Source organism: Hippopotamus amphibius, chromosome 8, assembly GCF_030028045.1.
Source record: "Hippopotamus amphibius kiboko isolate mHipAmp2 chromosome 8, mHipAmp2.hap2, whole genome shotgun sequence".
NCBI classification, from domain to species: Eukaryota; Metazoa; Chordata; class Mammalia; order Artiodactyla; family Hippopotamidae; genus Hippopotamus; species Hippopotamus amphibius.
Window position 1 is genome coordinate 11991211 of NC_080193.1, and position 27649 is coordinate 12018859.

At 48.0% G+C, this 27649-nt stretch overlaps 1 protein-coding gene across 2 annotated transcripts in view; it reads left to right on the forward strand.

The window, feature by feature from the left end:
- The window catches only part of RPH3A (rabphilin 3A), a 60202-nt gene that overhangs the window by 18188 nt on the left and 14365 nt on the right, over window positions 1–27649 (forward strand). For both annotated transcript variants that reach the window (XM_057745984.1, XM_057745985.1), the window contains 10 exons: window positions 9762–9891; window positions 11277–11363; window positions 13550–13715; window positions 17003–17041; window positions 17140–17292; window positions 18992–19078; window positions 20754–20816; window positions 21891–22130; window positions 24329–24408; window positions 27098–27172. In XM_057745984.1, the coding sequence (XP_057601967.1) occupies window positions 9762–9891; window positions 11277–11363; window positions 13550–13715; window positions 17003–17041; window positions 17140–17292; window positions 18992–19078; window positions 20754–20816; window positions 21891–22130; window positions 24329–24408; window positions 27098–27172 (1120 nt within the window). The remainder of the gene's footprint in view (window positions 1–9761; window positions 9892–11276; window positions 11364–13549; window positions 13716–17002; window positions 17042–17139; window positions 17293–18991; window positions 19079–20753; window positions 20817–21890; window positions 22131–24328; window positions 24409–27097; window positions 27173–27649) is intronic.

Here is a 27649-nt window from a genome sequence, read left to right on the forward strand (position 1 = left end):
CCTGAGGGGCAAAATCACCCCCTGTCGAGAACCACTGCTCTAGCCTTTTTGTTGAGTGGCTCAAGAAAGGAAGAAGATACAAATGAGAATTTCCCGGCAACCATACTCAACTTCTAGGGAAGCAATAATAGCCCACCCTTACAAAGCACCATGTGTGGGCACTGTACTCAAAGCTTTATGTAGATTCATCTATGTAACCCTCACAAGACCTGCGCATTAAGCCATATTATTTTCATTCCCATTTTGCAAACGAGGCCACTGAGGCACAGACGGGTTAAGCAACTTGCCCACAGTCACACAGTTAATAAGCAACACAGCTGGGATTACCCACCCAGGCTGGCTGGCTCCAGGGCTAGAGTCCTATTCTGCTATTCTGTAGAGGGATAAACATGGATAGCCAAGCACTGCGTTAGGAACATTCAAATATGTTGTATTTCCTTTAATCCCTATTATGTCCTCTCGGAGAGACAGAGTACTGCCTCTGCTTCGCAGATGAGGTTAGTGAAGTTCAGGGAGGTTAAGACACTTGCCCAGGGGCACACAGCCTTTACATGGCCAAACCAGACTTTGAATTTGAATCTGCCTTTCCACATTATTCTATTGCCTTCTGGTGGTGCAGGTAAGGAAGGCAATTGACAAACGATGTCAGCGTTTCAGGGAAGTCAATAATTTACAGGGTGTCTCACATATTCAACCAGGTTAATTGGTTCAGTCTCACGCTTCTTCCTACAATGGGACAGTTCACTCCTCTCCACTGCAGTGACCCTTGTCCCCTGAGGGCCTTGACACCACATTCCCTCAACTCTGCTTTCCATGACAGGGAAGGGCAGGGGGTGGTTAGAAAGAGCCCCAGCTGTAAGCACCGAAATGCAACAAAGGCTTCATTCTTCCAAAGGGGGTAACAGCGTCTGGGTAGCTAGACCTAGCCTCCAATCCCATCTCTGCCACTTGCTGGCTATGTGCCCTTGGCAAGTGACTTCCTGTCTGTGTGCCTTGGTTTGCCACCTGTAAAATAGGAGTGAATAATAGAGCTGGCCTCTGTATGGCTTAAGGAAAACAATGCACATGGAATGCATAGCACAGCTCCTGTAACTGTTGCTGTCCCTGGGTTTAAACGACCCAGCTCCTTGCCTGAATGACTACATTAGCCCAGCAGAGCCCTCTAGCTGTCTCTCTCTCTTGGCTGCAACTCTGACCTGGGGTGAGCCCCTTCCCCAAAGTGCTGAGGTCCAGACAGGAATCCCGTTCATCAATCCATCAAGGAGAGAGATTAGGATCAGCGGCTCCCCAGGTCGTGACGGTGATGAACAATGGTGGGAATTAATGAGTCTCAACTGCACGCATTCTGCATGCCAGCCGCACGGCTGCGTGACAGAGGGACTTAGTCATTTAAGGACAGGTTCCCGAGAGACCCTGGCGTTGGAGTCTCAGACCAGCCCCTTTCCGAGCAGCCATGTCCCTGTTCACAGCCAATGGCACAATCTAGACTTCGGAAAATGCCAAGTTTAATAAATTTAATGGTAACATCCCCCCCCCCCCCGACTTGGCAATTAGGGTGACGGGAGAAGCAGCACGATTCTGAAATTAATGGTGTATGTCTGCGGCGGTGGGGGTGGTGTATGAGAGAGAGGAACAGAGAGAAAGACAGAGGCAGAGACAGAGGCAGAGAGAGACAGAGAGACTACATGACATTCACTCTCCTACTTTGCTGCGTTTTATGAAGTGTTGTGTAACCATGCTCAATCACAGCTTTAAAGGCAGCTCCCTGTCTCCGTACCATGAGGGATGGAACCCCAGCTTTTCGCCATTTCCCTCACCAGTTCAGGAATCGGCATGTAAAGCGAGCACACCTTCACAGGCAGGGTGTCCGTCCCAGCTCTGCAGCTCGCCACATTAAGGCTGCTTCCTAGAGCAATTGTACATCCATTAGCCTTGTCTTCAGCATTCCTCAAGACACTGCAGCAACACTGGTTTGAAAGCTCAAAAGCAGTTGCCTGAATGTTTCTGAGGCCAGCCTGGACTTTCTTGAGGGAGCCCGGGCTTAACGAACAAGCGCTGTCAGATCTGCAGTTGGCTTATATCCTTGTCTGCAGAAGGCGGCCAGCTAGGGCTGGGCTCCCTGCAAGAGCGGAGCATGTACAGCTGTGTGTGTGCAAGCGTGCTCTGTATGCACGTGTTCCTATGTGGGTATCTAAGCCATCCGTGTGTGTGTATTAGAGATGGGCACGTGAGTCCTGTCAGTTTCTAGCCACTGCAGCTTTTAAGCTTTAGAAAGGTGGATTTCATGGGCAGATTTTAGCACCCTGGTTACATAGGGGGAAAAACTGTGAGTATAGGGAGCTATAAAAGACACAAATTTCCAGAAGAAATAATTAGCAGCAACCACAACTGAGTAGTTACCATGTTCCAGGCATTTTACAAACATTCTCATTTTATCTTTGCAACAATCCTAGGAAGCAAGGACTTTGTTTTCCCCAATTTGCAGATGAAAAACAGAGGCTCAGAAAGGTTAAGTAACTTTCTTAAGGTCACAGAGCTAAGAAATAACAAAGTCCAAATGGGGACCCAGGCAAGGTCACTCCAGAACACCACCTGCATCGTAAGTGCCTCCTATTTCTAAATTCTGAAAGTGTGTGTGTGTGCAGGTGTGCATGTGTGTGGGCGTGTGTGGAGAGAGTCTGCGTTTTCCTGGGGTTGAGTACTGGAGAAGGTGATTAAAATCTCACAGAGTCCAAAGCCTAATTTGTCTGACATCCACAGCCAGGCAGGGAGGAATTGCCCAAATCTTGCTCCGGAAAGGAGGACTTGAACCTGATTCAGACCTGAATCAGGTGGAAATAGAACCTGGGTGGCAGATGGGGCAGGAATGTGGGTGTGGTGGGTAGAATAATGCCCACCACCGCCACCCTCCCCCCACAAAGATGTTCGCATCCTAATCCCTGGAACCTGTGAATATGTTACCTTGCATGGCCAAAGGGACTTTGCAGGTGTGATTAAGTTAAGACTCTTGAGATGGGGAGATGTTATCCAACGTAATCACATGGGTCCTTACAGGAGGAAGGAGGGAGGGTCAGAGTCATAGCGAGATTGAAAGATGCTACACGGCTGGCTTTGAAGATGGAGGAAGGGGCCACAAGCCAAGGAGTGCGGGTGGCTTCTAGAAACTGGAAAGGGCAGGGGAACAGATTTCCCCCTGGAGCTTCCAGAAAGAACACAGCCCTGCCTGCCAGCACCTTGACTAAGTGAAACCCGTGTCAGATATCTAATCTCCAGAACTGTTAAGATAGTAACTATATGTTGTTGTAAGCCACTAAGTTGTAATTTGTCACAGCAGCACCAGGAAGCTAACACACAGAGTGCCTCCTTAAAGCCAGCTGGCGTGCAATGGCATCTTGCGGCCTTCCTGCGACTGTACACTTTCACCACTACTGACTTAGACCCTTTTGGGACAGTCTTGTAGTTTCAAGGGATCTGGTCCAGCCCCATGTGTAGACAAAGTCCAGGGACCTGCCTGCCTCATTCTACCTGGAACCACTGCAGCATTTGAACCTCTCACCGCTCTGAGCCTCCCCAGGGCTCCGTTCATATGTCCATATGTTGTCTCAAAATGAGGGAAGTCGAGTCTCCTCTACTTAAAGTCCTTTCAAGCTGTCCCGTCACTCTGAGACGCAAGACCCTGCATGGAGTGGCCCTTGCCCACCGCTCCAGCCTCATCTTCTGCCATCCAGCCCACCAGCCCTGCTGAGCAGCTCTCAAGTCCCTTGCACACGCTGTTGCCTCTTCTTCCAGTGCTTTTTCTCACCCTCCTTACTGGGCCAGCTCTACTTTATCCCCAGGTCTCAGCTCGGTGATCACTTCCTCGGAGGCCCCATCCTACAGTCCACCTCCCTCTCTACGAGTTCTCACAGCTGCCTGTACTTGTCCTTCAGCGCACTTACTCTGAGCGTAACTGTAATGATCAATGTGATCATTTATATAATGTCCCTCACTAGAATGCCAGCTCCCTGATGGCAGGCATCTCGTCTATTTTGCTCCCTGTTGGGTCCTCACTGTCTACTTTCTCATTCGTCAAATGACTGAGTAGCCCATCCACGTCTATTTGGACGGCAAGGTCAGAGCAACTGGGGAAATCCACTGCCCACCACCTCCAGAGGTCGTCTGTTGGTGCCCAGAGGAGGGGATATAAACATTTTGGTGCCTACGGGAGCATCCTGGGAAATGGGAGATGCCCACCCAACTTCACTGAGAAACCATCAGCTCCCCTTAAGCACCCAGCCCGACGATGGATGGGTTTCCTGGATCTGAGATGTGAGTAGGAGTCATAAAGTTAATCAGGCATGTAAAGGCATAACTAGAGAGTGACAGCCACTTACAGTGTCCAGCTAATTGGGTGCTTAATGTGGAAACATTAGACAGGCAAACACAACTAGGCCTGCCAATGAAGACAAGTCCTCTCTTAGTCATTGAAGGTCCTTCCATTTCAAAACACAAGGGGAAATCTTGATGTTTCAGCCTCAGCATCTGAGAATCCCTGAATGTTGCCCCTGGGAGGAAGCTTGAGGTGCGTCTCATCTAACCCCTCACATTATTGTCTGGGAAGAGGCCATGCAGAGAACAAAGCCTTTTCAAGGTCATTGACTGAATAAGAGGTAGGATTCAAAGCCATGTCTTTTAACCCTTGGCTTACATGTTCTCCATATTCAAAAATGCACTTTATTATCTAATGTAACATGTTTATTGTAGAAAGTTAAGAAAGCATAGAGGAATCCAGCTAATTGGTGCTTAAGGAAAGGAGTAGCAGAGGCATTATAGAAGTAGATAAAACTTACCCACAATCCCACCACCTGGCAATAATCACTGCTAATATTTCAGTGTGATTCCTTTCTAATTTATTTTGTCCAGTGCACACCATGAAGGTATTCAGATGAGCGTGTTCCAAACCCAACCTCATATCATGATCACGATTCTACATCCCGGGTTTGGGGGTTTTTTCCTGCACTGGACATAACAAGGAGAGCATTTTCTCATGTGATTTGTCCCACTTCTTCCTTCCTTACTGAGGCATTTCTCGAAGTATGGCCAAGAATTCACCAGCATCAGGATTGTACAGGGAGTCACTTCGAAATGCAGACTCTCGGGACCCACCCCCGTCCCGTAGAATCACTGTCTGAAGGTTGAACACTCTCCCCAGGTGATCTAGATGGGCCATACATTTTAGGGACGTCCCCCCATGCAGTGGCTCTCAACAAGACTGCATACTGAAATACTGGTGCCCGGGCTTAACCAGATCCACAGCTGAGAAGTTTTAGAGCTGGGGCCCCAGGCGTTGGTATTTTTAAAAAATTCTTCCTGGGTCATTAACAGGCCTTGAGCATTGCAGGCATCTTTCATAATGCGTATAGGTCTCTCCTGCCAAGACTGGTAACAACAAACATTCCTTATGGGGTGAAGAAAAGGAAATGTTTTATCCCCAGGATAAAGACCCACCTGTGATTCATGGTCTTCCATGACATAATTTGGATTTAGCTTCCTGCAAAGTTTTATTTCCAAGTTGATGCTCCTTGGCGGTTGGGGCCCTCCCAGTTGAGGCCCTAGCATTTGGGGCTGCAGAGAGGATGTCTGAACGGGCAGGCTACAGGAACCCCCCTGCTCATCCTGAGCTTTGAGCTGAGAAGGAAGGTCTGCCCATCCCCACTCCACTTCCTTGTCTCTTCATTGGTCTGGACTGAATTCACAAATAACAGGGGTCTCTCCACTGAGAGACCTGAATACTGATCTTCAATCTGTTGTTTTTCCATGCCATTTGCTGCCACTCAGAAGCCAAGGAGACACTCCCAGTGTGATGCGTGTTAATGGGGCCCTTTGGAGTTGAGGATTGAAGGGTAGAAGGAGCAGGCATCTTGGTAGGGATGCTAGAGTGTGGGTTTGCAAGTGGTGGGTAAATCCACTCCCTTATTTTCCAAGAAGAGGCAGGTAAGCCTTCCAGGTTTCCTGAGCAAAGTAGACTGCAGTTTAGAATTGGGTCCTCTATCCCATGCTCTCTTTCTGAGCTCTGTTGGCAAAGCTTGACTTGAGGCCATGAGGGGACTTCGTGGAAAGCAAAGACGGTTTACTGACACAGAGAACTAAATTCTAGCCCAGGCTGAGTGACCCAAGGCAAGCCTCTCTCGTGCTCTCTGTCCTTTGGGACCCTCATTGATAGAGTGAGAAGAGCAAAATCTAAACACTTTCCGGCTGGGGCAGTTGATGAAGGAGAAAAATAGGTGAGAACAAAAGTGTGTACGAAAAGAAAAAAAAAGAAAAATATACGTTACTATGCAATATATATCCCCTGCCTCCATTAGCTTACCTTATTGTCTCTTGACATTTCATGATTCTATGGCATTGAGAGTCATCCAGAAACTTACCTGCTCCAGACAACTTTGAACTGTTTCTTTAAACGGAGGAACCCGCTTTCCAAAGGAAATCTAATTAAACAGCTCAAACAAATGAACGAGATAAGGACATATGTGCTCCGGATGAAATAGGGGTTTTGGCCTCTCAGATCCGCTCCCACCATACCACTTACAGTGGGTGGCCCCAAAATGGTCTCTAAGGAACCCCTGGGGTGCCACAAAGCACAATTTGACAACCACCGATTTAGCCCGACACCTTCTCTTTTACGGACGAGGAAAGTGAAGCCCAGAGAGGCAAAATTCAGGGCTAAAATCGAGATTCCTCAACCCTACGTTGGGGATTCTTTAGGAGGGTAAGACAGCTGTTGGCTGTCTTGTCCCAAGCTCTGCAAAGTCAGAGGCAGATGAGATACAACCAGCTGGGGTGACTGCATGTGTGCAACTTGGTACCTACCAGTAATGGAGGGTCCTTTGGTGTGGGGAAGGCAGGGGAATCAGCAGGGTGGAGACTGGACTATTCAAGAAGGTCCCCATGGCTCTGCTTGGCAGTAGCGGCAACGAGGTCTGATTAAGAACAGGGACTCGAGAGCCAGACTGCCTGGGTCTGAGTCCAGGCTTTCTCTACCTCCCCGCTGTGTGACTTGGGTACCTCACTTAACCTCTCTGTGCTTCACTTTTCTCATTTGGAAAATGGGGACAAGAATAGTCTTTAATTTACACTGCTGCTGGAAGGATTCATTAAGAAAATCCACGTGGAGTGCTTATCTCAGTGCCTGACACATTGTAAGTGCTCAGTAGACGCTGGATACTGATGTTCTGAGACAGAGGACTGGGAGCTCCTGGTTTCTGCCACCTCCCACCACCCTAATCAAAGCAATTTCTAGGGAAAATGCGGGGAGGGTTGGGGTGAAGGAAGAGGGGGATCAGGAAGAGAAGAGCGTGCTGCCTTTGGTTCTGCACATCCTGCCTTCCCAAGCAGCTCTGTCCCATCTGGGTCACAACAGGCGTTAGAGCCTACAGGCTGCTTTTGGCTCCTTCTTGGGCGTCTCTGTTGAATGGAACACAAAGGGAGACGCTGCTATTTATAACACAGCAAGTAGAGCACTTTGGGGGGATGGCAGGAGTGAGGAGGGCCTATGGGGAGAGTCAGCATCAGGTGGCTGCTGGAAGGGCTTCCAGGGACCTTCTGGAGCTTGTGAGACCCAAGTCCCATTCCAGTGGTTCTCATGCCTGAGGTGTCCGCAGCTGAGAGCCAGTGCCTGGAGGGGTGGGCAGGGTCCAGCTGCATCTGGGTCCACTGGCTGTGGATGGAATGGGACAATAACATTTTTTTTTGCGGAAAAGGCAAGGAGATGACTTCAGGCTGGTGGGACGTGTCAACCCATCTGAGATGGAAGCAGGAGGCCCCCACAGGTGTAGTCATTATGTGTAGCCTTGCTATTCAGCATGTGCCCTGGGACCAATAGCATTGTGTGGAATCACTTGGGAGTTTTCTAGAAATGTAGCACCTCAGGTCTCAGTTCAGATTTGATGCCTCAGTATCTGCGTTTTAACAAGATGCCAGTGTGACTTGCGTGCAAATTAAGTTTGAAAAGTGCTAGTGTAACACACATGATACGTGCCTTCCAGTTTTAGCTCTGCTACTTCTTAGCTGTGTGACCTTGGGCAAATCATTGACTTCCTTGTGCCTCACTTTCCTTACCTGTGAAATGGCTTATTAATAATCTCCTGGGGTGGGGTGGCAAAGCACTTCATAGCATGCCAGTCGTATAATAAGCACTGTATAAGTATAAGCTGCTATTATATGTCACGTGGCGTTCAATTCAGCTTGCTTTTGCTGGACACAAATTTGGGAAGTGGGCTGCCTTCATTCATGCATGCATTCGTTCATTCATTGGTTCGACCATCATTTGTGAGCACTCACTATGGACCAGGCACTGTCCTGGCCCTGAGGACACAGCAGGGAACAGGACAGACAAGATCCCTGGCCCAGGGGAGCTCATAGTGTGGAGAAGCAGCCAGATATGGACTCACGATTAACTAATTACTTAAAGCAGACCATCCCACAGTTACTTACAAGTGTGACAAGTGCTGTGCAGAAGGGTTGCTATTAAAGTAAATAAAATGGGTGGTCAGAGAAGGCTTCTAAGAGGAGGTGATATTTGAACTGGAATATGAAGGATAAGGAGAATCTAGGCAGGAAAAATGTGTGTGTGTGTGAGAGATAGAGAGAGATCACAAAGGTGTGTGATGGGGGGAGGCTACATTCCAGGCACAAGGAATAGAACGTGCAAAAGTGCTGAGGCAATTAGGAGAACTAGAACTCAAAGAAGACCAGTGTAACCAGAGCAGTGGCTCTTAAACTTTTGTCAAAATCCTCTGACTGCTGGGCTACTGCCCCACCTCCCCGCCCCCAACCCCCTGGGTAGTCTCTGATTAGATTGTTCTGGGGTGGGGCCCAAGAATTTGCATTTCTAACAAGTTCCCAGGTGACACTGATGCTGATGGTCTGGTCATCACACTTAGAGAACCACTGAACTAGAACATTCAAGCAAGACCAAGAGGGAGAAGAGGTTTGGGGTTTCATCTGGGTCCAGACCATGTAGGATCATGGAAACCTCATGGAATGGAACCAACTAAAGGTTTTAAAGGGACGTGGGAATGGCATGATCAGATTTATGTTTTAGGAATATTATCATGGCTGTGGTGGGGAGAACAGACTGTAGAAGGCATGAATGAAAGCACAGAGACCAAGAGGTTACTACAGTCATCTAGGGGAGAGATGTCAGTGGCTTCGTCGAGGTGACGATGGAGAGAAATGAGTGGATTCAGGAAACGTTAGGGAGTTAGACACGATAGGATTTGGTTGGGTCATTGAATGTCCGGGGAGGAGGGGCTCAGGAAGACCCTCTAGGGGTCTGCTTTGAGCACGTTAGCAGATAGTGGTGCCAGTTCCTGAGAATGGGAGCAGATTTTCTGGGGATGGGGATGGAGAGCAACCAAGATGAAGAGTCCAGCTGAAAGCACAAGTCTGAGACCCAAGTGAAGACATCATGTCAATAATTAGATAATCAGATCTGGACCACAAGACAGTTTCTGGAGGACGTGACACAAGAAAAGACTAAACTACGTTCTTAATCTGAAGTTGGTAGAATAGATGGACTTTGGGGGATATCGGAGGGGTTCGTGATGTTCTGAAAATATATGAGAATGCGTGTGACTTTTTCTGGGGAGGGTCCAATAGTCATCATGAGACGCTCAAGAACCTATGACTCAAAGAAGGTTAAGACCATCGGCCAGATATTGAGGGAGAAGCTGGTGGTTCCTGGTCCCATAAGGTCTGTATAACCCTGACTCTGCTTCCAGGCGCCTGGTGGACCGTCTGGAGAACATGAGGAAGAACGTGGCTGGGGACGGGGTGAACCGCTGCATACTGTGTGGAGAACAGCTGGGGATGCTGGGCTCTGCCTGTGTCGTGTGTGAGGACTGTAAGAAGGTACCATCGCCCTCCCCTTCCCTGCTTCCCTGCTTCACAAGCAGAGGGGTTAGGCCTGGGCTTCAGCCTTTGGGGGCCTTGGGTCTTGGGGATGGAGCTTGGGTTGTGAAAGAGTTGCCAGAATATGATTCCTCCTGGGATGACCCCATGCCCTGTTGTATTCCAAGGTGTCCCTGATCCTGGTTCCTCCCCCTTGAAGTCAGTCCGACCCTTCTGTCCCATTAGAGCTCAGCTCTATCCAGAATGAACTTGGGAGACTGAAGTAGGACATGAACTATGGTTGAGCCTGCAAGTATCCTGTTACAGGTCAGGCTAAAGAGCATGCTGGGGAACGTCCCTGGCGGTCCAGTGGTTAAGACTCTGAGCTTCCACTGTGGGGGGCACGGGTTCGATCCCTGGTCGGGGAACTAAGATCCCATATGCTGCACAGCGTGACAAAAAGAAAAAAAAAAAAGGCATTCTGGGTATGTGTCTACACACATATGTACATGGAAGCCCTACCCAGCATTCTTTACCCTGGAGTATAGTACAAGCCACTTAGAAATCCCCTCTCCAGCCAAATTAGGCCAAGTTGGACTTTGGTCTTCTTAAGCATTCACTCTTGAAGGGGAGTCTCCCTGTGCTGTCTCCACCCTGTACCGTCTCCTCAAGCTGTCTGCACTTGACGATTCCAGAACAGAAATATAACTGTCCTTGGGTGTGTCTGATTCCCAGGAAAGGAATTCAGGGGATTGACCCAGCTGGAGACATCCATAACGTCACTTGGCGTCTCCTACTTGGGGTCCCATTTAGCATATAGAATGGAATATTGGAGAAAGGTTATCCACTGCAAAACTTGCCTTCTGTAGTCAACTAGATGGTGAGCGTTGTGTGACCTATTTGTTTTGACTGATGGAAAACTCAGCCGAAAGTATATTGTCCCATCATATAGTCATGGCGTTTACACAGATAACTGCCTTCTCCATAAGGAGTTCAACCTGTAGTCATAGTCCAGGGTGTCTCAGATTCATTTGGGAAAGAAAGAAGAGATAAAGTAATAAACAAAATGGATATCTAGTCTCTCATGATTAAAAAAAATCACGTCAACAATCTCTCTTGTATGGATGCTGAAAACTCAGACCCCACAGGGACTCTTGGAGAATCCCTTCATCTAGTGCTTGGGAATGACTCCAGTTCTTGTTGTCAGAAATCAAGACTCAAATTGGAACTTTATTCTAACTGGCCTTGGTCACGGGAGGGAGATGAGGAAAAGAGAGTTCTGTCTCTTTACATCCACCAAGGGAGAATGGGGCTTCATTGCCACTCTTCCCAGCCACTTCTCCTGATCACCGGCAGCTCTGAGTGTGGCATATCTGAGTGTGCACTGGGCTATGTTTTGTCCCCAGAATGTCTGCACCAAGTGTGGGGTGGAGACCTCCAACAACCGCCCGCACCCCGTGTGGCTCTGCAAAATCTGCATCGAGCAGAGAGAGGTGAGTGGCTCGGTCCCCTTCAGCTCCTGGAGCATCCTCCCTTCTTCGTGCAGTTCCCCCGTCCTTGCCGTAACTAGGGGGGGTAGGGTGGCAGTTGAGGGGCTGGGGAACCTGTTCAGGTACATGTCTTAAGGGGTTGGTATAAAAGGAACCAGCTCAGCTGTGAACACGGGTGGGACACAGTATTTGAGCAAATTTCTTTTCTCCTCTCTCGCTTCCGTGACTTTTCCTTCTCTCCCTCCCTGCTCTCCTCTTACTCATTGCCCTCTGACATCCATTATTCCCTACTCCCCATTTCTCATCTTCTAGGTCTTCCTCTACTGCCATCTTCTCTTTCTCTTTCCCTCTATTTCACTTCTTGTCTCATACTTTCCCTCATTGTCTTTTCTTTCCCTATACAGATCTTCCTCAACTTACGATGGGGTTGCATCCCAATAAGCCCATTTTAAGTGCAAAATGCATTTAATACACCTAACTTAGTGAACATCACAGCCTAACCTACTGTAAATATGCCCAGGACGCTTACAACAGCTGACAGTTGGGCAAAATCGTCTAAGACAAAGCCCATTTTATAATGTGTTGAGTATCTCCTGTAATTTATTGAATACTGTACTGAAGGTTAAAAACAAAAAAAGAATGGCTGCATGGGTACAGAATCATCGTCACTGTATCAGTTGTTTCCCATGTGATCACGTGGCTGACCGGGAGCTGTGGCTCCCTGCCCCTAACCAACATCACGAGACAGTATCAGACCAACTATCGCTAGCCCGGGAGAAGATGAGAATTCAAAATTTGGAAAGGACGTCCCTGGCAATCCAGTGGTTAAGACTCTGTACTTCCACTGCAGGGGGCGCGGATGCGATCCCTGGTCGGGGAACTAAGATCCTGAATGCTGTGTGGTGCAGCCAAAAAAAAATCAAATCAAATCAAAATTCGAAGCATGGTTTTTACTGAATGCATATCGATTTTGCAGCACTGTAAAGTCAAAAAAATCACAAGTAAACCATTGTAAATCAAGGACCATCTGTGCTCTCCTCCTCAGAGCTCTTTCCTCCCTCTCATCCTTATCTCCTCTGCCTTTTCTTCGTTCTCTCTTTGCCTCTCACCCTTCACACTTCTTCCTCTGCACTGTATTCTCTTTGCCTCTGTGTTTCTTTCTCCCATGGAATCCTGCTCTTACCTAGGCTTGCTTTTTTAATTACCCACTTTGTCCCAGTTAAGTCCTTTTGCCTTTTCCCAATTTCTTCATCGTTCATCTTCTGCTGCAGATTCCTGCCTTGGAGACTGTTCCAAGGACCATATTTCCCTCAGTATCAGGCGGGGTCCTGGGAGAACAGATGGCCCCATGCATCAGGATTATCAAGGAGGCTTGGATAAAGGTGCTGTGTACAGAGGTCTGGGCAGGGATACGGAAGCTCCGTGTGGCATGGTGAAATGCCACAACACCAGCACAGCAGGCTCACTGTTACCACTCCTGAGACTGAAGGAGTGGAGGGGGAGCAGTCACCACACTGGACGCTAGGTAGCGACTAGCAGGAAGGCAGCCGCTGCCTGCCTAGCAAGGAGGGAGCCAAAGAACTCAATACCCTGACTCCACTATCTTCTTTCCTCCAGTCCCCCACGCGTGCTCTCCTTGATCAAATCCACCTGAAAGGTAGAGATCAAGAAAGTCCAGTTACTGCACTTCTTACTGGTCAGCCTCCTGGGGGCACAGAGCAGGGTGAAAAAATGATGTAGAACCAATCTGAAGGGGCAACGGAAGGTGTTCCACATACTACCCCCGGTGGAACGCTAATGCACAAGGCAGGGGAGAAGGCTGGAGGTCTTGGGGAAGATGTACGTGGATCATCCTCTTCACAGCAGCTAGTGCAGTAGGGAGCACAAGACATTTAAGAGGTGGGAGACTTGGTGTCCCGTCCACTCTGGCTGTGTAACCTTATACCTGTTCATAACCTTTCTGATATTCAACTGTTTCCATCAAGAGATAGGTTATTCTCTATTGAGTGTTGAGGGATACTGCATGAATCAAATAAGAATTGTGGAAGACTGTGTACTGATGAGAAAATGCACTGCCTGTTGTGAAGGTGCTCTGCAAGCAGGGAGGAGAGTGAAAAATTGGCGCTCGTGAAGGTAGGAGCAGTAGTGCTTGGCTGCCATGTCTTCATCTTCTACCTCTCCTCCCCTAGGTGTGGAAGCGCTCTGGAGCATGGTTCTTCAAGGGCTTCCCCAAACAGATCCTCCCACAGCCTATGCCCATAAAGAAGACCAAGCCCCAGCAGCCAGTCAGTGAGCCTGCTGCCCTTGAGCAGCCGACCCCTGAGCCCAAGCACCCTGCCCGGGCTCCAACTCGAGGTAGGAAAATACAGCTTCTCCTTTCAGAACCAAGGACAGGTCTTGGCTAGCTGGTCTACCTGGAGGGTGTCCTGACATCATGTCTGTGTTTCTAGCCTGTTGATGGACAGCCAGCCTCTAGGCTTTGGTCTAGGACTTCTATGTCCCCTTCACAACTCATCACGAACCCTTATCAAGAAGGAAACACAGGGCTTCCTAGGTGGCGCAGTGGTTAAGAATCTGCCTGCCAATGCAGGGGACACTGGTTCGATCCCTGCTCCAGGAGGATCCCACATACTGCTGGGCAGTTAAACCCGTGTGCCACAACTATTGAGCCTGTGCTTTAGAGCCCGTGAGCCACAACTATTGAGCCCATGTGCTGCAACTACTGAAGCCCACGTGCCTAGAGCCCATGCTCCACAACAAGAGAAGCCACGGCAATGAGGAGCCCGCGCACCACAACAAAGAGTAGCCCCTGCTCACACAACTAGAGAAAACCCATGTGCAGTAACGAAGACCCAACACAGCCAATAAATAAATAAATAAATAGATAGATAGATAAATAAATTTATTAAAAAAAAAAAAAAAAGAAGGTAACTCAGGGAACTCTCCAGCAATGCCAGGCTGCCAAAAGGCTTTATTGTCATCCCTGATGGAGTATTTAGAGGTACAACAGAGGTGGAAATCAAAATTAGGAACTGAGAGACTCCCAACACCAAAATACACACTGGAATCTGGGGAGTGGTGGGGTTGGAGACTTACTGAGAAGTCTTCCTTTGCTTCTGATATTCCTTCTATCAGTCATCAGCAAGTCTGAAATTGGACTAATTAAAAATGAAAGATGAATGGAAAGGAAATTAGTAAAAGAAAATTACCACTACTGTGGATATTATCACTATTATCTAAGTATTGTTATTAATTATTAAAATGATGATAAAAAGGGAGAGACAAAACAGTAAAAAGAAAAAATATAACTCCAATAAAAACACTTTAATTTAATAAGGCCACTAAGACTGACCAGATAAAGCCCTTGCAATACTTTCAATTAACTAAGTGATAAAATCTGGTCTGAATGACAGTTCCGGAGTTGAGCGCAGGCAGTGCTTCTGGAAGGAAGGTTATAGTTGAAGGTCTCAAACATTGAAGTGCCCAACTATAACTTCTCAAGGTGCCCAGTACAGTGTCTGGCAGTCAAAAGGCACTCAGCAAATACTTTCATCCTGACAAGGCATGAGCAATTTCTGCTTCTTGCAGACACTCACCAAGTTGTCAACGTACACTGCATCCCTGAGGATCCCTGAGTTTCCACCACTAGAACATCTTTCTTCCTGGTTAAGCATTACTCCCTCTAGGCGGAGAAGACTGCATAGCATTACTGTCAAGATCTTGAACATCTGAGCCCAGGAAGACCCGAAATTGAATTCCAGCTCTGCCACTTACAAGTCATGTGAGTTTGGATGAGTGACCTAACCGCTCTAAAACGCTTTCCTCATCTGTACAATGAGGTTAATAGCTCATTGGGTTATTTCGAAGATTAAATGAGATCTACAGGCACACCTCGTTTTATTGGACTTTGCTCTACTGCACCTCACAGTCACTGCAGTTTTTTATAAACTGAAGGTTTGTGGCAACCCTGCATCAAGCAAGTCTGTCGGTGCCATTTTTCCAACAGTATCTGCTCACTTCGTATCTCTGGGCCACATTTTGGTAATTCTCACCATATTTCAAACTTTTCCATTCTTATTGTATTTGTTATGGTGATCTATGGTCAGTGATCTTCAGTGTTACTTTTGTAATTGTTTAGGCATTTTTTTCACAATAAAATATTTTATATTAAGGTATGTACATTTTTAAGACATAATGCTATTTCACACTTAATAGACTACAGTATAGTGTAAACATAACTTTTATATGCACTGGGAAAAAATACATGTGACTCACTTTTTTTGTGATATTCACTTTATGACAGTGGTTTGGAACCGAACCTGCAATATCTCCAAGGTATGCCTGTACATGTAAAGTACTTTGCAGAGTGCAGCACTTAGTAAATGTTGACCAATATTATATAATATTAATCACCTATACACAGACACATCCACACATAAATAGTATGAATTAGCTTATATAAACTCTAGACAAAACAAATAACTCTGAAAATATTCACCTCATTGGAAAGAAGTAATATCACCTGCACTCCTAAACAATTATTGGCAGTAACATCTAGTGCTGGTGAATATGTGGAGAAATGTTGGTATAAGCTGTTGGTAGGACTATAAGTCACCTCCAGCCTCTTGAAAAGTAATGTGACAGATGTTATTAAAATTTGAAGTGGATATGCAATTTGATTCAACAATCCCTCTCTGGGAATATATCTTAGAGCAAGAAAAGTGCCCATATAAAAGACATATGTATAAGCATATTTATTGCATCATTGTTTATGATAGCAAAAATACTGGAAAAAAACTAAGTGTTCATTAGCGGGGGAATTGTTGAGTAGATTATGGTGTATTGACACCATGGTGTGTTAAGCATCTTTTAAAATTGAAAGATGTAAATGTATATTGTAGATTTGGAGTTATGCCTATGAAATGAGCGTTCAATATTCTCTTAATGAACAGTTACTGAACACCTAGTGAGTTCCAGGCTCTGTTCTATACCCTAGGGAGTCAGTGAATGGAACAGATAAAATCCATGCTCTCACACAGTTAAAATTCTAGTGGGGGAAACAGATGCTCAACCAAGAGCGAATGCAAATATAACATAATATCAGGTAGTGATAAGTGCCAGGAAGAAAAACGGAACTGGTAGAGGGGATAGAGGCTTCATGTTGGACAGAATGGCCAGCGGAGGGCTGTCTGAGAGTTGATATCTGGGGAGAAACCTGACCAAGGCGATAATGAGGGCTTATAGAATCTTCGGAAATACTGTGTGTGAAGGGCTTGAGGTTGGAGTGTGCTTGGTGAGTCCTGGGGAAATTCAGCTTAAGTGAACAAAGCACATTCTAGAAACAGTACATAGCCCATGATCCCAATTTGTTTGCAATGGAAATAATGTGAAATTGTAAATAGGCTCTACATCAAAGGGGAAGTTGGAAAAGGAAACTTTTAAATTTTTTTTAAAAAGTTCTTGAGAATGGTGGATAGGCCCCTTTGTGAGCTCCTTAAGTGATGGGTCTCTAGAAAACATCAAATATTGGGGGTTTGCCAAAAAGCTCGTTCAGGTTTTTTCCATGGAATGTTACAGAAAAACCCGGATGAACGTTTTGGCCAACCCAATACATACTCCTCATCAGTTTTTTCTCTCTCCAGGTGATGCTGAAGACAGGAGGGGCCCAGGTCAGAAGACAGGTGGGTTCTGCCGACTCTGTCTTCTACTTTAGACACAGGAGTCCTTTCCCCCTTCCTCCATTGCCCTTTCTCCATTCAATTCATGCTCTTCCTTCCAGGCCCTGACCTGGCCTCTGCTCCTGGGCGAGGAAGCTATGGGCCTCCTGCGCGCAGGGCCTCCGAGGCACGAATGAGCTCATCTGGCCGGGACTCAGAGAGCTGGGACCAGAGCCACGGCGGGGCTGCTGGTGACCCCAGCCGGAGCCCAGCAGGTGAGAGAGATGGGCAAATCCAGACAGGCTTCCTGGATGAGGAGAATCAAAAGGAATGGAGAGAGCAGTGTTCTTATTCATTTATTCTTTGGCACTTGGTAGACATTCAATGAACATTTGTTGGATGAGTGAGTGAGTGAGTGGTGAGTGAGTGGATGGATGGATGAATGGATGGATGGATGGAGGGATGGATGGATAGATGGGTGATTGGATGAACAAGGACTCAAATGAACAAGCAAACAGAAGTGCTAATGCAGGACCCTGGGACAAGACCTGGGGACTGGTAAGCCCGAGCCAGAGGTGGCAAAGCACTTTCTGTCATGAGCATTCAAGCATCTCTCCAGTGAAAAATACTTGAAGTCAAGAAAGGTGGGATCCAGCCCAGTGAGGTGAGAGAGGACAGGGTATTCTTCCAGGAAGGTCATACCTTCTCAGTACCAGGAACTGCTGTGTCTGTCATCCGCATTTGATCCCCTAACAGCTCTATAGGAGGCAGTAGCATCTAGTAGTTCAGGTAGACTCCAGAGACCAAATGCCAAAGTTCAAACCCTGGCTCGGCTACTGACCAGCCAAGAGACATTAGGTGAGCTCCTTAAACACTTCTGTGCCTCAGTTTCCCCATTGGTAAAATGGAGCTCATAAAGCACCCACCTCATAGGGTGTAGAGATTAAGTAGGTTATTATTTTATTTTTATACATTTATTTATTTATTTTTGGCTGCGTTGGATCTTCGTTGCTGTGCGCGGGTTTTCTCTGGTTGCGGCGAGCGGGGGCTACTCTTTGTTGCGGTGCGCAGCCTTCTCATTGCGGTGGCTTCTCTTGTTGCAGAGCACGGGCTCTAGACACGCGGGCTTCAGTAGTTGTGGCACTTGGGCCCTAGAGCACAGGCTCAGTAGCTGTGGCACTCAGGCTTAGTTGCTCAGCGTCATGTGGGATCTTCCCGGACTAGGGCTCGAACCCGTGTCCCCTGCGTTGGCAGGCGGATGCTTAACCCCTGTGCCCCCAGGGAAGCACTAAATAAATTCTTATAAATTAATGTTAACTCATTATTATCAAGTGGGTAGAGTTGTTGCCTCCATGAAGTATCTGAGGTTCAGAGAGGGTAAGAGGCCAGCCCAAAGACACACAGCTTATAAAAGAAAAAGCTGGGAGGCAAAGCTAGGTCCACGTGAAGATAAGAACAGTCTTTCAATAACAATAAAGTGATATCGACATCTGCAAGATGTTGAGCGTTTACTACATGCCAGGCACCGTTCTGAGCACTTTGCATGTATCGTATCTTTGGGTCTCCACCACAACCCTACGAGGTAGGTACTTTTATCTTCATCTGACGGATGAAGAGACTGAGACCCAAAGGGGACAGATGATTTGTGCGAGGTCACAGATGTCAGGTGTCAGAAGCAACGCTGCAGAACCTGGGCTTTTCAACACCCGTGTTGCTGCTGTGACTGGCCCGGGGGATCTGAGTATTGGAAATGGAGAACACACTGAGGGGAGGAGAAGAGGATCCAAAAACGCCGAGAATGTCGAGGGGCTACATCCAGTTCACACCTGGAGGACCGTGCCTCATGCAGGCTGACTGGTCCCAAGCTTCTTCCTGCTTTGACTGTGTGTGCGTGTGTGCATGTGCGTGTGTGCATGTGTGTGTGTGTGTGTGTGTGTGTGTGTGACGTGACAGGCTCTTTCCTTTCCCCTGCAGGTTTGAGAAGGGCCAACTCAGTCCAGGCCTCTAGACCTGCCCAGGGCTCGATGCAGAGCCCAGCGCCCCCCCAGCCTGGGCAGCCAGGTACCTGCCACCCACCCACCCAGGCTGTCACTCAGCTGTGACCCCAAGGCCTCCCACCCGTGCTTGCAGAACCTGCTGGGATTTCTGCAAAGCTGTAGCCACCACCAAACCCTAAACTCTTCAAAGACCCTGAGAATAATACTCTGGGCTGGGAAGCTGGGGGTGGGGCGGGAGGGAGGGTAGCATCGTATCCACCTAAATGCAAGAAGTGACAGTACTTCATCCCTCACTGTTTCCCACCTTCCGACATCATCACTCCACTCTCACAATGTTTACCACGTGCACCTCTGATCTGCCCTCTTATTTCCTTAATATTGTCTTCAAATTGACCTCCTTTAAAAACATATTTGAGAGACGTTGTTATCATAAACTCTCTTTCAAGGAAATTTTAAGGACCTTGGACTTTAAGGAAAAGGCAAATGTCCCCAGACAGATATGTGAGATTCAGGAAGAAATGGTGGGCAAAGAGATTAGTAATGTGAGAAAATCTGAACATATATGTCTTGTGTAAAACAATGGAAATAATTCCTAATTGGTGCAGTTAAAAATGTGTTATTTACAAGAAATCTATAATAATGGCAAAAGTGGGAAACCAGTATTCCATACCAGGACAAAAAGAGAGTATGCTAGTTTGCTAGGGCAGCCATATCACATATCACACACTGGGTGATACAGAAATGTATTGTCTCACAGTTCTGGAGGCCAAAAGTCCAAAATCAAGGTGTTGCCAGGGTTGGTTCCTTCCACGAGCTGTGAGGGAGAATCTGTCCGGCCTCTCCCCTTGCCTCTAGGAGCCTTGGGCATTCCTTGGCTTGTGAATGTTTCATATAGTCTTCCTTCTATGCATGGGTCCCTGTGTGTCCAAATTCCCCCTTTTTATAAGGGCATAGTCGTATTGGATGAGGGCTTACCCTAATGACCTCATCTTAACTTGATCACCTGCAAAGACCCTCTTTCCAAATATTCACATCCACAGGAACTAGCGGTTAGGACTTGAACATCTTTTGGGGAACACAATTCAGCCTGTTGCGGGGGTGGGGGGCTATTGTGAAAATTAATGTACTGAAAATAAAACGGTGCAATGACTTTCTCAGTACTCTGGCCTTCTGAAGGTTCGGAGCCCAGGCTTCTCCTCTTTTGCTCAAAAGGGACATTTACAAAGGTTAGAGAGTTGTTAAAGTAGCACCTAGATGAGACTTTTCCCAATGACTTTCTTTGTCATTGCATGTTATTTTATGCCCCATCCTTGTGGCTCTCCCCCACATCCCAAGCTTTGGAAATGTAGTTATATAGAATCTTCTGGACCAGTAATGACCCTGTAATAATGATGGACTCAAAGCCTGGACTTGCCCAGTACCTTGCAAGCAATTCTTGCTGTATTCGTTTGTCAACCTCATAACAGCCAACAACACATGTAGAGCAGCAGTCATCATCCCCACTTCACACAGGAGGAAGCTGAGGCCCAGGATGGAAGGATTTGGGCTTGAAGCCAGCACTTCCCAACCCCAGAATCTGCTCCTAGTAGGTCTGTTCCTGCAACCCTGGATACCTCTGCAGATCCCCTGCTGTTCCTGGGCCTCTGTCCACACCAGTGAACTGACGGGGGCTCAGGGCAAACACCCAAATGATGCTGCCTTCTCTGTTCCAAACTTCTTTCTCTCTTTGCCCCACTCAGGACCCCCAGGAGGCAGCAGACCCAGTCCCGGGCCAGCGGGACGCTTCCCAGATCAGAGACCAGGCAAGTGTTCACTTCTTTCTGTGCCTGTGTATGTGGCCACCTCTCTCGCACCAACCGAGAGGCAGAGAGACAGAGACTGAGAGAACTGGGGCTGCCAGACATTGGCCCATTCTGCATCCTGAGACCTATCTGATGAGCTCTAAGGGATTTCCCTAATTCTAAAATTCTAGAGAGTCTGCACTAAGATTAGATAGATAGGAAATAACAATACATACAGTGGTTAAGAGCACAGGCTGCCTGAATTCAAATCACTGCTCCTTCACTTCCCAGCTCTGTGACCCTGGGCGAGTCACTTAACTTCCCAGAGCCTCAGTTTCCTTATCTCTAAAAGGGGAATAATACAAGGACCTACCTCACAGAGTTGCTGGGAGGATTAAGTAAACCAATACATAGAAAACCTTAGCATATGGCCTGCAATGTATGAAGACGACACCAAGTGACAGTGATTATTACACATGATATACATGCAGCAGCCCCAGTCACTACAGTGGATTCACTGCTTTCTAATGTGCCAGGTACTGTGCTAAGTGCCTATATTAGAAAAATTTTTAAATAATAGCTACTACTATTTGAGCACCTTCAGGTCTTAAAATTCCCATTTTACAGATGAGAAAACTGAGGCTCAGAGACAAGTAACTTGCTACAGGACACACAGCAGAGATTGAAGTCCAGGCTGTCTGGCTTCAGAGCTCGTACAGTGAGGGCTCTCAGTGAGGTCTGTTATGCTCATGGAACTTGTTATAAAACATAGATTCCAAGGCCCCACCAGAGGACCTACAGGTTCTAGATGGAGCCCAGGAACCTGCATTTGTGCAAGCCTTCCCTGGATGGCTTTGACAAAGGCAACATTCTGAGAACCGGCGAACGGCGTGCTGTGCCGCCCTGCCTCCCCCGTCCACTGGAGGTGACAGTCCCCCATTGCAGGGTAGTGGGCGATTCTGGCGCAAAGCTCACCAAGCACCTGCGACACAGTAGGTGCTCATCACTCGCCATAATGCTGCGGCAGTTGTCACTGGTGCCGTTATGACACAGGGACTCAGCCTCTTTCCCACCCTCTTCCCATCTCCCCCGCAGAGGTGGCTCCAAGTGACCCCGGCTATACAGGGGCCACCGCCCCACCCCGGGAGGAGAGGACGGGGGGAGTTGGGGGCTACTTGGCAGCTGGAGCCAGAGAGGACCGAGCAGGCCACCCACCAGGCCCCTATTCCCAAGCGTCTGCTGCTGCTCCCCAGCCAGCCGCGGCCCCGGCCCGCCAGCCCCCACCCCCGGAGGAGGAGGAAGAGGAAGCCAACAGCTACGATTCGGATGAAGCAAGTAGGTGATGCCTAACGAGAGGGGTGGCTGGAAAGGTCACTTCAGGGGTCACCTCCAGGGAAACAGGAAAGGCTCTGGCGATAGTCCTATACACCCCCAGCCCCCAGTATGCCAAGCCTAATAAACGTATTAACCAAGTTATAAAAATACAAATTTGTGTTACTGAATTCATAAAATGACATCAGCTTTCTAAAGTATACGTGCTGTATATTTTTTCATTGTTGTAAAATGCACATAACATCAACGTTACCATTTACATCGTTTTTTAAGAGTACGATTCAACTATACTCACAGTGTTCCATTTGGTGGTTCCATAGAATTGTCATATGACCCAGCAATTCCACCCCAGGTGTATCTACAGATGGAGATGTATTTTAATAGTTTCCCAAACTCTTTAGTGTATGTCTTCTAAAAGTCATTTTTAACCATGATATAAAATTTTCCATTTCCTCTTGCATCCATCCATTCAATGATTTATAAAGTGTCTGCTCTATCACACACACACACGTGCACACACACACACATACACACACACACCAGTGGCACTTCTCCTGAGCGTGGCTGGGAGCAGCAAGGGAGAACCCGGGTGGCCTTTGGGAGCTGGAAGGAAGCTTGGATGAGTCATGTCTGGACCTGATACATGTTGCGGGACTGGGGGGATGTTCCAAGAGCTCCTGGTCAGATGGGGAGACTGGACCCGTTCCGAAGAAATGGACAAAGGGCTGTAATTGGCAGAATGGCTTTGGCCCATCATGTTACCTCTCCTTGTTGTGAAAGAGGAAGCAAAAACTGCCTCCCATGCAGGGCTGAGCGGAGGGTACACTGAGGTACCTCCTGAGAAAGGGCTTCATAAACTGGAAACCATTATTACATAGTGTGAAACACACATGAGCAATTATTATTATATGACATGTACATCAGAAATGACCATAGTCAACACGTGAGCACTTCTTTTGTGCCGGGCACTTTTCTAAGTGTGTTACGTGCACATGCTCAAATTAATCACCCCAGTGAGCCTGGGGAATAGTTGCTTTTCCTATTCCCATTTCACAGTTACGGAGACAGAGGCTTGGAGAGATTCAGGGGCTTGTCCAAGTTCACAAGGCCAGTGAGCGGAGGGGCTGACAGCCAGTCTCATTGCTGCAGCAGGTCAGAGGCCAGACCTGGAGGAAACATCAGCTGTCCTGTCTCTCCTAGGGGTCATGAGCCTGCAGGCTCAGGGGAAAGGCATCTAAGCAGCCCACCCCCACCTTGTCAGCCACAGGCTGCTTCTGCTCTGGAAATGTACCACGTCTATCCCACCTTTCTGCCTTTCTGCATCCTGGTCCTTCAGCCCTTCCATCTGCCTTAAGTGTCTCTTTGCTGACCTACCAAGCCTAGAAGATCCCTCCCAGCCTGTGTGTGTCCCTGTGAGGAGCTGTCCCTAGTGATTTATAACAGGCCCGTCTCTGTATTCAGCTCCCTCCCTCACTCATCTCTATACTTGACAAGTATTTATTGAGCACCTCTCAGGTCCCGCAAGCTATTCTAAGTGCTTGGGATACCAAGGCAAAAAAAAAAAAAAAAAAAAAGAAATGACCGACAAGATGGCTGATCTGATGGAACTAATATTCCAGTGAAGAGAAACAGTTAACATACCAATGAGTTCATTTCAAATAAAGGTAGAGCACCGTGAAGGAAATAAAATAGGGCGATTGACCATGAGGGTGGCTGCTTTAGATGGAGCAATCAGGGAGGGCTTCTCTGAGGAGGTGACATTTAAGCTGTGATATGGATAATGAGAAGGCAACAGTCACATGAGGATCTAGAGGGAGAGCATTCCAGATAGAGGCAACAGCAAATGCTAAGACTCATTTATTCCTTCAGCAAGTAAGTGAGCACAAACTGTATGCCCTGTGCTGTGCGCACTGGGGACATAGCAGTGAACAAGAGAGTCACAGCCTTGCCCTCATGGGGCTCTCAACCTAACGGATGGAAGTCATTAACTAGGCAACCACACAAATGATGAACTCATCCCAGGTGTGCTGAGGACTCCAAAGAAGCGGATCTGGCAGGATGGGAAATCCAGAGGGTCTGAGTCTTCCTCTTCTCTCTAGGCTCAATGCCTAGCCCAGACTGGGTACATGGTAAGTGCTCAGGAAATGTTTATTGAATGACTGAATGAATGTCCTCTTGGTACCTGCCTCTATCCTCTTCAGCCACCTTGGGTGCCCTGGAATTCAGCCTTCTCTATGACCAGGACAACAGCTCCCTGCACTGCACCATCATAAAGGCCAAGGTGAGTGAGGGGGCCAAGCTGGGGACCGCTCAGGATGCTCTGGCATTTCTAGGGGACTCGGAGAGTGCATGGGTTACCAGGCCTGTCTCCTGTCACTGCCTTCTCTGTCTGTGACAGTGACAGTGATGAGAAAATAGCAGGAATTAGCCATGGCCAATTCCTTTGGGGGAGGACTTCCTCCAGGGATGGTCCCAGAGGTGTTTCACTTACTGCAGCAGCCTCCCGGGGGTGGAGGCAACCAAGCTTCAAGGGCAGAGCCAAGATCTTCCCAGCCCCATCCACAGTCTCTGGAGGGGACTGCAGAGGTGTCACCCAGGAGGCAGTGAGAGCCTAACTTGACAGCTGACATGCCACTGAACAGTTCCTTCTACTGATGTGGCTGTCAAGCTGGAGCAGCAGACTGAGTCGGGACCTATTGTTGCAGATACAAGGACAGTAATCTGGGCTTGTGAGGGGCAGGAAAGGGATACCAGGTTGGAAGAGCATCTCCATGCTGCAGACACCAGTGGGGAGTGAGCTGACTCCACTCCAGCCCCTGAGGAAAGTTAGATGAAGCCAATGCCAATCCCAGGAATAATCGACCAGGATCTCCCCCACACCCCAAATCTGGTCTATAGAGAACAATAGGCAAGGTTCAGGAACCAGACTTTCTGGGTTCAAACACCAGCTCTACTGCTCCTAGCTGTGGGATTTGGGGGAAGTTACTTAACCTCTCTGTTCCCCGGGAATAATAATAGAGCCTGTCCCATAAGGATGATGGTGAGCATTACATGGAAGGTGGCTGGGTGTCCCAGTTTGCACAGATGGTCCCTAGCTATGCCCATTGCCTTGCTGAAATAATTAAGAACTCCCCTTCCCACTCACAAAATGTCCAGTTTGGATGATAAATGATGTATGAAATGCTTAACACAACTTCTAGATCAACACACCCAGGTAGCTTCTTCGGCAAGCACCGAGATGCATTTACAACCCTCCTCCAATAACACAGTGAGGTAAAGCCCTATATTATCTTGTTTCATCTTCATAGGAACCTCTGAGGAAGCAATTATTATTAGCCCATTGTACAGATGGGAAAAGTGAGGCTTAGAAAGTTAAAGCCTGATGCCACTCAGCTGGTAAGAGATAGAGCTGGATTTGAATCCAGATGTAACCACATCCAGCTGCAGAAATGGGGGAAAGCCATACCATCACAGGCCCCTTGAGACAGGGGTACAGAGAACTCAATGGCTCAGGGGCTGGGCTGCTAAAGAGATGAGAAAAGCGTGTGAGATGCTAGGGGATAGTAGTAACTTTGGTAAACTGGTGTGAACAGGACCCAAACAAAGATGTTCAAATTCAAATTTGAAAAACACAGTGTCTGCCAGTTTGCAACCACGCAATCCAAAAGACATTCCAGAAATGTTTATTAAATACCTACTCTGTACCCTAAATCCTGGGGAATATTAAAATGAGCAAGAATAGACTGTGCCCTCATGGACTCTGTTGGAGAAATAGATAAGAAATCATCACTGTAGCATCTCCTGAGTATTATACACCCTCTGGGGCTTTCTATGGATTATTTCCTCTCACTTAATCTTCACAACAAACCTATGAGGAAGGTTGCATCATCATTCCCATTTTATAGATGGGGGATTTGAGGCACAAAGAGAGCAAGGGACTTGTCCAGATCACACAGCCAGGAAGTGGTAGAGCTGGGATTTGAACCATTGTTGTCCAGCTCAAAAGCCTGTGCTCTTACTTTCTGAACTACCCAGCCAGATTTCCCCCTTGCACCCCACTCTGTGGCCTCCTCTCCCCTTCTAGTAGTAGCAAACATTGTTCATACTTAACTTGTGCCAGGGCCAGAGCTCAGCCTTCACAGGTGAGCTCTCGTTTAATCCTCCAAGAATCCCATGAAGCAGGGGCTGTGATCAGCCCCGTTGAACAGATGGGGAAACTGAGGTCCTCAGAGATCACAGGACACAATACATGGGATTGGGGATTAGTGCTGTGAGAGGAGACAGTGGGAGCCCAGAGATAAGACACCTGCCTCAGCCTGGGCCTGGGGGCATGGACAGAGCATATCTGAGCCCCAGGAATTTTGGAATTGCTCATATTAACAAGCCCAACTTAACTCCTACCCCAGACAAACTTGTCTCCCCTGCAGTGGCTCACCTGAGCCCCATGCCAGCTGTGTGAGGGGGGCCCAGCACGACTGTGATCCCCTTCATACGGATGGAGAAACTGAGGTCTCAGAAGCGAGTGCAGGGGCCAGGACCAGAACTCAGACCTCCTTTTGCTAGCCTTTCCTCCTCTCCCACCCATTCTGGGACATGTCCTCCCATCCCAGCAATAACAATCCAGCCTCGATGGAGCACATCCTGTGTGCCAGGCACTGTGCCAAGCACTTTACAGGTGGGATCACATTTAAGTCTCACCAGCCCATGAAGCACCCCATTTGGCAGGTGAGAAAAATGAGGCTCAGAGAGGTTAAGAAACTTGCCCAAGGTCATGCAGCCAGTAAGTGACATGGCCAGGCTTTAAACCCTGTCTGCCTGATTCCAGTGCTCATTCCAAGGTACTGCATTTCCCTTTTCTTTCTTTGGAAGAGGAAGCACACAGGGTGGACTGATGGCTGTGCCCATTGTCTGTGATAGCTGAATGCCCCGCCCTCCCCAGGCCCTCACGCCATTGCCTTCTTCTCTTCCAGGGACTGAAGCCCATGGATTCCAATGGCTTGGCCGATCCCTACGTTAAGCTGCACCTCCTGCCGGGAGCCAGCAAGGTACCATATGGCCTGGGCCTCTCTGCAAGCCAGGCACATGGGCTCTGGAAAGCACCCAAGGTTCCCAGCTCAGAGTCTAAAATAACCTTATCTGCCCCCAGACCCCCTCTTCCCTGATTAGCATAGTTCTTGCGAGGGTAGGTGGGCCAGAGCCATTCTCCTTCAAGAGGCAGGGGCTCTGCTCATTTCTCCAACTCAGAAACCTGGGATCCAGGAGAGAAGCAGATGCCCTGATTATGCCCTTAACCTGCTCAGACGCCTTCCCAGTGTTGACCAGGGTCCACCTCCCCCACCCGTTTTGTGCCCCAACCAAACCTCTCTCAACAGAAATGGCTCTCTCCAGATAACTTGAGAAAATGTTCCATTATTAAAAGAAAACGCACCCCCACCCCTCCCACCTTTCTCTCCCATTCCAGCCTACCTGCTGCCGGCTGTATTGCTCTGGGGAGGGAGAGGGGGATTAATTCTCCTCTCTTT